Source organism: Nicotiana sylvestris, chromosome 7 (genome assembly GCF_000393655.2).
Source record: "Nicotiana sylvestris chromosome 7, ASM39365v2, whole genome shotgun sequence".
Classification (NCBI taxonomy): Eukaryota; Viridiplantae; Streptophyta; class Magnoliopsida; order Solanales; family Solanaceae; genus Nicotiana; species Nicotiana sylvestris.
The window spans coordinates 21,951,823-21,963,603 of NC_091063.1; the positions used below are offsets into that span (position 1 = coordinate 21,951,823).

At 35.7% G+C, this 11,781-nt stretch overlaps 1 protein-coding gene across 1 annotated transcript; it reads left to right on the forward strand.

Annotated features, from left to right (window-relative positions):
- Positions 1–10,874: 10,874 nt before the first annotated feature.
- Positions 10,875–11,387, forward strand: LOC104213267 (uncharacterized). The gene has a single exon (XM_009762734.2). The coding sequence runs from the start codon at positions 10,875–10,877 to the stop codon at positions 11,385–11,387; it is 513 nt and encodes a 170-aa protein (XP_009761036.1).
- Positions 11,388–11,781: the final 394 nt, after the last annotated feature.

Consider the following 11,781-nt stretch of genomic DNA (forward strand, 5'->3'; position numbering starts at 1 on the left):
GGTTCTACAGGTCGGCACAAGGCCTCAAACATGGCAACTAGCCCAAGTCAGGATGACAATGCATAAGTCTCAGTCAAAATGTAGTGAAAATATAAATTGGGATGGACTAAGTCACAATCCCCAGTAGCAATGAACCCCACGCTCATCACGCAGCGTGTGTCTCATCTCAGTATAGCACTACGTTGTGCAAAATCCGGGGTTTCAAACCCTCAGGACATCATTTAAAATCATTACTCACTTCAAACTAGCCAAAGCTCTAGCTCGCTATGCCCTTGCCTCTCAAATTGGCCTCCTTGCGCGTCGAATCTGACCAAAGTCACAACGAACATGTCACATTATGCTAAAGAAACAATACCCAATCGAAAACAATCAAAAAATATCAAAATTCTCGAAATTGGCAAAACCCGAGCCCCGGGCCCACTTCTCGAAATTCAGAAATTTTTACATCAACGGGTTCCTTATCTCCCCACGAGTTCATACATACCAAAAGTTCTCAAATCCGACCCCAAATGGTCCTCCAAATCCCCAATCAAAATCTCAAAATCTCAAGCCCTATTTCTTCCATTTTTAGCAAGAATTCAATGATTTTCTAGGTAGATTTCACAATATAAATGAGTTTTAGGTCCAAAATTCTTACCTCCAAACGTTTCTCCTTGAATCCCTCTTCAATCTCCTTCAAAAAGCTCTCAAAATGATCAACTATGGCTGAAAAATGGACCTAAATCGTGGACAAGAGGACTTAAAAACATTCTGCCCAGGCTTTATCGAGGTGTACCTTGCGTTGTGCAGGTTGTACATCCTCTTACCATTTTCCCTACTGTACATCTTCTGTTAAAACGCCTATAACTCGTTGTTAAAATATCCAAATGACAAACGGTTTGAATATTTAAACGAGAGAATGATTTCCCTCAATTATGTTTAAACCTCTAAAGTCAACCTCAATTAGAAAACTGTTTTCTTATTTCATTAATTAAAAATGTTGATTACAATCTTATTACAAGTAGAATCTTCAAGAATAACGTTCTGTTATTTGTTCCAACAAGTTCTTTAAGCTATTCCCGATTTAATGGAAAATAGCGGGGTCCAATTGGTAAACTTGGCTTGGGCTGTGAGATTTCCTAAGTTTAATAGTAGTACATTAGATTTGAGTCATTTGACCCAATCCAAACAAGATATACGCAAATTAAAGAACAATCTTATAGGAGCCAATTTAATTGATTTAGGTCGAGTTTGCTCAGATTGCAATCTAATTTTAGATTCTGCTTCTTGCTCCTGTTAGAGTTCTTTTTTTTATTCCCCTCCCCTTTGATTCCCCGTTTGGAACTATTGCTCCTTTGGTGGGGTCTTGTCCCCTGTTAGAGTTAAAACTTAGGATTTTAGCTTTTTCAAGCAAGGGTGACAATTTGGTACTTAAGATTTAATGTTATTCAATGCGGATTGGGAGACGCAGTTCGTGAATTTTGATCAGGGTGAAGCAGTAAACATATTTTCCTTCCAAGAATCAGTTTTTAAAGAGTAGAACTGGACTTGGGTGTCTCTCAAATCGTTAAATATAAAGTGTGTTACCTTCACATCTCATTTGTTCATGAGTCATAACCAAAACCATAAGAGCTGTCGTGTAGTCTCCACTTATTTGTGGTTGGTAGCAAGAGGCAAAGTCTTTGATTCTTTTGTACAAGGACTCCAAATTATGTATAATCTAGTAAAATCAACATGCACCAAGTACAAACCATTAATACATGAGCCATACATCCTGATAATAAGTGCCTTTGTTTTGATTGCTAATTCGCTATGATACAAGTTTTCTTGTAAAATACTATGTCTTTCTTATTGCTCTTATGGTATTTGTAATATTCCAGACTTTAATAGAGTCTCACATTGATAAAAATATAAGAGATGTTTGGTATATAAGTTAACAAGCCTTAAATTTTAGTGACGCGTTTTAAATTTGTGAGGGCCTAGACCCTAAGCGGGCAATATCACTAGCGGGGTGGTTTATTACAAATAGTAAATCCCGGTTAGGAGGGGAAAATCGGAGTGCTGAGTCTAGGCGAATCTCATGCACTGTATATTGGTAAAAGTACAAAAGAGATACTGAACTAATAAGTTAACAAGCCTTAAAACTTTGTGACACGTCTTAAACCGGTGAAGGCCTAGACTTGAGGGGGACAAAATCACTGGCGAACTCGATTATTACGATATTTCATCCAGAGATAGGAAGTGTAGCGAGGAGTGTCCTCTTTAATTATTATCATGTTAACTGATAACCTATACTAAGTTAAAGACAGCTCAAACCAAATTACAACTAGCCTTATAGGTAAAAACATTGACTCCTATAATTCGCTTTTTAGGTTGCATAGGAATTAGGAAAGAATCTATAAATGCAAACTTGTACTATCTGAGAAATATTTTCAAACTAGTAGTAAAGCATTCAAAGAAGTCAGAAATGACAGAAAGCTTTTTATACTAATGCTTTAGAAAAGTGAATATATGCAACTCACCTACAATTTCTAAAACATAAGTGCACCACTAAAAAAAAAAAAAAAGAAGTTGTTACACAAATAGCCGGCCAGATTCAATATTTATATTTTTTAGTTGATATACATAGATTATACATTAATTATATATAATTATACATATATTATATATGAATTATGGAATAATAGACATTTACCGGCTATTTTTAGTTTAAGAAATTAGATAGACGTCTATTTGACTTGAATCTTCGAAAAAGAAAGTTGTAATTAAAAATTGATATCTATTCCTTTAGGTAAATAATTTAATATTTAACTAAGTGCATCATTCAATCTTTTTGGAATATATGAGCCAACAGATACCATTAGATCAATTTTAGGAAATACATTGTATACGGTCGAAACCAGGTGCCACCGATTTAGCAGGCTTGAGACTTCGCACCGAGGGCTGGAGTTCGATAAAAACCAAGCTCGGGCTCGAAGGCAGAATAAGAGACCCGAAGACTTAAGTGTTCAAAGAACATCGGAGCCAAGTATGATCAACTCCGAGATAGTGTCGTTATGAGTTTGTTACATAAGGACAAGATTCTCGTCACGTCCCCAAGATCATAGTGTAAATTCAGGAATTGATTTGTATGAATCCATACCAGCCGGTTATACAACTGTCTCAATAAGATTCTTTACTGTAAATGGAAATGTACCTTATTTAGGAGTCACTCGTATATAAAGTGGACCTCAACCATTTGTAAACATCATCTAATCATTGGCAAAGAATATACTATCTTACTTTTTGCCCATTGTTCATGAGAATTGTCTTTTAGTTTTATTGCTCTTGCTTTATTGTTCTTGGTTCACCTCGAGGTCACTAAACTCGAGGTCGCTATTGCCTACTAACTTATCTGCTGGTTTAGTCTTGCTTATTTCCTTCATATATACTTCACAACCACAAATTAAATTTAATTGTTACTCATATTTTTTAGGTAAACATACATACATAAAATATTTAGTTTGATAAAAAATTATGAGTTCACGTACATCATATTTTGGGTGCTAAATCCGCCCATGGATATAAAGAGAGGAAGGGCAATAGATATTAAATCTTAAGGTTCCATCTTTTTCATAACACTAAATTTATATGTTTATCTTTTTTTGGTTTTTCCATTCATTTCAACTTCTGAATCTTTTTTTTTTTAAAGGTGAGATAATTTCGAACAGCTATTAGACCAGATTAATTGTTAACTTTAATAAAGTGCTGAACCCTGGGGTCCATTATGTTTGTTTGATTTCAAATTAGTCAGAAAATTCAGCCTTTGCATAATGACAAAAAGGCATTTGATTAGGAAATTTGATTATTGAGGGGATCTTTATTAGTTGAAATCCAATCATAATCATCATGCTTCTTCTCGCACATGCTTAACCTAGTGGGCGTTTGGACACAAGAATGGTAAATTTCCGGAAAAAAATGAAAAGTGAAAATAGTATTTGAAAATTAAAGTTGTGCTTGGACATAAATATATTTTTAGATTGTTTTTGAAAAGATGATTTGACTGCAAATTTTAAAAAATAGCTTTTTAGAGTTTTTCAAATTTCAAAATTTATCTTCAAGTAAAATTTAAAATTTTTATGGCCAAATATTGACTCCGAAAAAGTAAAAAAATTCGGAAAAAAGTGAAAATATTTACATGGCAAACGGGCTCATCTTTTTTTGCTCGCTTTTACAACTTTTGTCCTCATTCATGATACGCTAACCCTCTTAAATAGATTAACAAAAGCAAATTTCCACATTGCGTTCGCATGGGTATCTCTTTATTATTCCTTATATATCTGCAGATAATATCTAATTTTTATTAAGGGAACCTTGAAACAATGTTTGTCTATGTGTCATCTATAGGTTACAGGTTTGAGCTGTGAAATAAGTCTTGATATTTGTATCTGGATAGACTACTTACATCAGACCTTCTTGAAATGCGATCCTTCTCCGAACTATGCATGATCGCGGAATGTCGGGCTGCATTTTTTAGTATTAATTGGAATCTGATTACGCCCAACTATGCCTTATAAAAAGGACTAAGCGGTTGTTGCAAATATAATCTGATTTACAAGTCCGGAATCGAATTCCACAGAGAACTAAGGCTTAGTTACTGTTGTTCAATATTGCTAAAAAAACACAAGTGCAAGCAATTTACTAATTATAAAGATTATAATATGTATTTCTAACTAATTAACTAACAAATACTAGAAAGCAGTAAAACTATCCATTAACAAGGATAAGGATTGGAGACAAGATTACGGAGGTCTAGAGTTATGGTGTCCCCTATTGTTGGAATCCTTTCCGCTACGTTATTTATAAATTTGCCTAAGTCTTCTCGACCGATCATGAGCACTCTGACTGTTGTAACTCTCTCTTGAGTAATTACCACAATTTACTAGACATATTCTTCCAAATTACACTAGCTGGTATTAAATACGGCTCACTCGGATGGCACCAAGGTTTTGTCATCCCTAATTCCACCTTTAAACTATTCGTGTTGATCCCTCATATACATTAGGAGTGATGTTGTTTAACAACTACCTAAATCTGCACTCTATCCCGAGTAATACATACTAAATAAGCACGGTCGATTCAAAGCTCTTCAACAAACCACAATAATAACGTAGTTGAACAAATAGAAAAAATACTATAGCAAATCTATATTAACGTAACAGGAAAATCAACTTCCAATAGGTCCCATCAAAACCCTAGATGACAAATTAGCTATTCATAATAGTATGCATAACTATAATACTAGAATTCATAACCAATAATAGAAATAGGAAGAATGAAGTGAAAAACTTGTAGAAGAATTCTCCGCCTTGCTCCTAGTGTGTTCTTGCCTCCTTAGGTCGAATCTCCTCTCTAATATTGGTCTCTCTGTCCGATCTCTCGTCTCCTCCTTAAAAGTGGTATTTTTAGATCTATTTATATGTGTAGGAAAAGACCTAAACATGTAGGTCACGTCCTAGTCAAACTAGGAGACGAAATAATTCTTCAAAACTCGGACTGGATCTCGCCCCAGGCCTGGCGTCGCCAGCCTAACGCCTGGTGGACCTGGCCTTTGCCTGGCCTCGCCTCGCCATCCTAATGCCAGATTCAAGCCTGGTGTCGCCAGGGTTTCTCATTCACTGTTCTCGAGCACACTTTCAACGTTAAAGTATCTTTTTTGCTCTACTTTCATCTTCAATTCATCTACACACAAAATAGACTCCATTACACGCAAATAAAGTGTAATTTATCAGTAAAGCATATAAAATGCAAGGAAAATAATGTACGAAACTACGAAATTATAGCCACAAATTAATACCCCACATTTAAATATTGTTCGGCCTCGAGCAATCAAACTACACTTATAGACACGACCTTTTTAAGCAATTCTCCTAACTCATCACACCAAGAATCTTTAAAATAGACTAAGCACAAGGGTATAATATCTTCACCTTAAGATTTGACTCACAAGTACCACGCATTATTCATAACTCACCCACTTACTCTAACATAGACGTCACTGACATTACCTTTCTTCATGAATCACGTGCCCTCACTCAACAAAAGAGAGTAGTTCCACACACAATAGAATTTAAGAACAATTAGGAACTCAAGATAGAAAGAATTCACTCACTCTCAGAAATAACATTCATATGCTACAAAAGATGTACCATAGGCTTGCCCTAGTGTACTACTCTACTAATCGAGCTCATTCAATCTAGGATCAAGTAGGACTTTAATTGGTTGTAATATAGGCTGCGGGTCGGGTAGGATATATTTGGATATAAGAGTCACTGCACCTCCCTAAGCACGTTAATACTTATACCTTAACATTCAAACCCCACACTTATGACAAACCATGACTCCACCTTCACATCAATATACATCAACTCCCAAATTATTTAAGCACAATTACATCAAGAGTTACCACTTGTCAATGAATATTTGCACACAATACAACTCTTTTTTTCCTTTTTCAATTCAAGTGGCTCTTGCTCTTTCAAATCAGTGTACATTTCTCTTTATTTCATTAGTTCCACTCAAAAGTTGAACCAACCACCCCACACTTTAACTTTTACAAAGTTCATAACAATTCAAGTGCTCATGAGATGTGAAAAGGTTCAAATAGATGGTCAATTCAAAAAAAGGGGTAAGGTTTGTAATGTGATTATCAAAAAAATAAGATTACAAGCTCAAAGGGGTTAATTATGATACATAACAATTAGGTGGGTAAAATATACATATGGCTCAACAAAAAATAGTATATATCACTTTCAAGACTGCACAAAACTACTATTTTGCTTTGCAAATACACGGAGCAAGTTCTAGACATCAAATGCAATGTATAGAATACAACAAACCTCACACGCACATGGCACATGACTCACTCAAGACTAGATTATCAAGACATTCTAGTCAAAGCAGTTGAGTAAAGTTAAGAATATACAATTTAAGGTACTTATACAAGAGTCAAAAGCTGAGCCTAAGCGTCACAACTAAAGTACTCACTATTCTCAAGGCATAACAAAGTCAAGAGATATTGGTTCAATTCAATTCATCTTACACTAGCTCCTACTCCCAAAAAATAAAATTAACTACACCCAATTCAAATAAACTCTTGGAAAATAATCACGGGACAAAGAAAAACTAAGGAGAAATTACTACACTACCTACCAAGAATTTTTGTTAAGACTTAAATCCCTCAAGAAAATTGTCTAATAGATCCATCGTCGGGCAAAGTCCAATCATTTTAAAAAATAAAGCATTATTCAATTAAATTAACACAACTAAAGTACCATACAAAGTCACCCATACAATCTCCTCACCTCACACTTAAAATTGTGTATTGTCCCCAATGCACACCATACTAATAAGAGGGTGGAAGAAACTCCCTGGTAGGCCAAAGGCTGAAGCACTAGCAGCTCATAGGATACTCAGACTTCTCCCAGGCTTGGTCCTTCGTGCGGGTACCTCACACTTAGTTCGAACCATCTGGTTTGTCATTGCATCCTTCCAATAGCTTTGCTTTCCATGCTCCTAGAAAATAAAAAATTGACAATACAAAAATAATACAATTAAAAAAATAAAATAAAAATAAAAAGCGGTAAAGTTGGATTGCCTCCCAACAAGCGCTTGATTTAATGTCGCTGCACGACGCGAATCACTTTCTGCCTCCACTTTGAACTTATGAATTGGACCCTAAGTTTTGATTATGCTCTATGATCATGCTCCTGGGGTGGTGGAACGAATCTGACTAGACCAATAAAATAATGAAGTATTCTGCATTTCTTGGCCTTTAGATGAGACATGTATTCCCGACTTTCTGGCAAGAAGAATTTCAGAATGTAGGCATCTTGTTCCTCATCTCTTAACTCCTCAAGTGGCTCGGATGGCTCTATTTCTGTATCATCATCAAAACACAATGTGGAAAAATACTTGGAGTGTGGACCAATGCGCTCAACTACATAAACATTGGGATTGTCAACATCCTCAACACTAATGACACTAGAGTCAACTAAATACGTATCATCAATGTCCTTGGTCGACTCTAGTATCTCTTCTACAATATCGGCATCCTCAAAATCTAGTTCGATTGATTATTGGTATTCTACTCTAGCCTTCTCCACTAGCACCTCCTCGTATTATTTTAAAGCCTCCAATATAATGGCAATTTCTGCAGCCAATTCATGCTCTTCTTGGTTACTATCCACAATGTAAGCTTGGTGCGCTTTACAAGGTTCAATTAGTTTATTCGCTTGAGCTTCCAAGTAGTGAGTAGTTGCCTCTTGCCTTTGTATCTGTCGTGGTTTCTCATCGTATTGTTCCACGTGGCACTTTAACATATCTTTGATCTCCTTTAGGTCAGCTTCCCTAGGTTCTTTGTTGCTGTTATCCTCACAAGAAAAAGTAGAACCATCATAATAAGGGGTTGGGGGAGGATAAGACAAATAATCACAACTATAAAAGTGACTATCTTGACCACCACACATATCACACACATTTCACACATAAGATTGAGTTTGTGCACATAACTCGTTCTCGGGAATATTTTGACAATTTTGCAATGGGTGGTTTCATCCGTAATATGCATAAGGAGGATCAAAAGTAGAATTACCAAAATCAAAACTCTCATAATTTCAAGATGTCATGTTCTCAAATCAACAAGTAAAACAAAAAAAATTTAAAAAATCAAATATAAAAATAAAATAAAAGTTCAAACTTGAAACCTAGCAATATGTACACCTACAACTATACCGTTAATTCCCCGATAATGGCGCCAAAATTTGATCACGCCCAACTATGTCTTATAAAAAGGCTAAGTGGTCGTTGCAAATATAATCCGGTTTACAAGTCCGGAATCGAATTCCACAGAAAACTAAGGCTTAGTTACAGTTGTTCAATGTTGCTAAGAAATACAAGTGCAAACAATTTACTAATTATAAAGATTATAATATTTATTTCTAACTAATTAACTAACAAATACTAGAAAGCAGTAAAACTATCAATTTACAAGGATAAGGGTTGGAGACAAGATTACAGAGGTCTAGAGTTATGATTTTCCCTATTGTCGGAATCTTTTCCGCTACGTTATCTATAAATTTGCATAAGTCTTCTCTACTGATTATGAGCACTCTGACTGTTGTAACTCTCTCCCGAGTAATTACGACAATTTACTAGACATATTCTCTCGAATTATACTAGTTGGCATTATGTACGGCTCACTCGGATGACATCAAGGTTTCGTTATCCCTAATCCCACCTTTAAACCTTTCATATTGATCCATCATATACGTTAGGAGTGATGTTGTTCAATAACTACCTAAATATGCACTCTCTCCCGAGTAATACATACTAAATAGGCATAATTGATTGAGAGTTCTTCAACCAACCACAATAATAATGTAGTTGAATAAATAGAGAAAATACTATAGCAAATCTATATTAACGTAACAGAAAAATCATCCTCCAATAGGTTCCATCAAAACTCTAGATAACAAATTAGATATTCATAATAGTATGCATAACTACAATACTATAATTCATAACCAATAAAAGAAATAGGAAGAAGGAAGTGAAAAACTCGTAGAAGAATTCTACGCCTTGCTCCTAGTGTGTTCTTGCCTCCTTAGGTCGAATCTCCTCTCTAATGTCGGTCTCTCTGTCCGCTCTCATCTCCTCCTCAAAAGTGGCGTTTTTAGGTCTATTTATATGTGTAGGGAAAGACCTAAACGTGTAGGTCAAGTCATAGTCAAACCAGGAGACGAAATAAATCTTCAAAACTCGGACTGGATCTCGCCCCAAGCGTGACGTCGCCAGCTTCAAGCCTGGCCTTTGCCTGGCCACGCCAGCCTAACACCAGCTTTCTCGAGCACACTTTCAACGTTTAAATATCTCTTTTACTCTACTTTCATCTTCAATTCACATACACACAAAATAGACTCCATTACGCGCAAATAAAATGTAATTTATTTTAAAGCATATAAAATGCAAGGCAAATAATGTACGAAACTATAAAATTATAGTCACACATCAAAATCTTTATACGAATAACCATACACATCCATTGTTTAATTTTTCTAGCCAGTATATATACATTGGTTATAGAGAGTTATACATGTATTATACATAAATTATACTCCCTCCGTTTCATATTAAATGAGGTACTTTCTTTTTTAGTTTGTTCCAAAACAAATGACACATTTCTAAATTTAGAAATAATTCAACTTTAAACTCTTTCATTTATACATGTATCCTTAATGAGAAATTTTTATAGCCACACAAATGTCATGGCCTCACAAACTTTTTACCTCTTAAGCTTTTAAGACCACAAGTTTCAAAAGTCTTCTTCTTTTTTCTTAAATCCGTGCCGAGTCAAACTACCTCATATAATATGAAACTAGTATTTATATTGCACATTCGCTGACTAATTTTAGTTTAGGCGGATGACTTAGACGACTATTTAAGTTAATTCTAAGATGTTTTAAGTGAATCTTTTGCCAAAATTGACATTTTCAGAATTTCAATCATGAGCTGTAAGCCTTGAACTAACCGCATAATGTTTCCAAATTTTGAACTGTATACCACAGCCTTAGTTGTCAACTCACTCTTTTATCATCTTGCTCCTCTTCATATGATCATTTCATATAATACTTCTTTTTATTTCCACATTTTTCTTCCTTTCTTTTTTCTGTTACGTTCCTCGACAAAAAACACCGTCTTTTCCTTCTTTATTTTGTCTTCTTATTCCTCTATCTCATAACACACACACACAAGAGAAGCAAGCCGATAAAAAGAAGAAAATCGCATTATAATCAGTGTAAAAACACTACTAATTTGCAGGACAGAGGTGGTGATTTCAAGAATCAGAAGTAAGAATAATGGACGGTGAAGATAGGCCGAGGACAATGTGGAGAAACTTGAAAGAACGGTTGGGATTCACTGGGCTAGCCTGCTGTGGGTCCACTTGGAACCTGAGAATATCGGACATGACGATAAGAGAAGAAGAAGAAGCAGAGGCCCAAATACAGGCCCAATTATTTGGTGAAGAAGAGCCCATGATCGTGGCCCATCAAGGGAGCGTGAACCTTGCTACAGCTCTGGCGGCAGAGCGTCGATTCCGGAGCGTGGGTGCCACGGCGAAACTGAAGACGTTGATGAGGTTGTTTGAGGAAACAGACGGAGGAGATGAGAAGAGGAGTCTTAAGTTGTACAGTAAAGAAGGAGGTGGAGTTGATGAGATGTGCTGCGTGTGCATGGAGAGGAATAAAGGCGCGGCGTTTATTCCCTGCGGACATACCTACTGTAGGGTTTGCTCCAGAGAGGTGTGGTTGAACAGAGGCTTGTGTCCGCTTTGTAACCGTTCCATTAATGAGATTCTCAATATTTTCTGAGATTTGTCTCTCATTGTTTGTCATTTTACTTCAATTTCTATAGGTTTTCATTTTCATCATTTTGATTTTGATTTTCTTCTTGGTTGATTCAAAGAGGAGTTATGTCTTCACTCCTTTTCATTGTTTAGGAATTTTTGTGTAGGAAAATTCTTACCGGAAACAAGTGAAGTGAAGAAATGAAAAGAATTTTACAGCAAGTTGTTAAAAAAAAAGTGCTTCTTGCATTTAATTAATCTTGCATTCAATATCCAAAAGAGGACTTTATATTTTGGTAGTCTGATTTGTAACGATTCGATCAATCGTTTTGCTTGATAGATCCTCATTCCTTATTTAACCCTTCTCGTATGCGCTTTTACTATTTTATGACTCGTAGGATGCTTGGTTTGGTTTTAGA

Excerpts from the sequence above, each read along its gene's own strand:
- LOC104213267 (XM_009762734.2), top strand. The coding sequence starts at position 10,875 with ATGGACGGTGAAGATAGGCCGAGGACAATGTGGAGAAACTTGAAAGAA.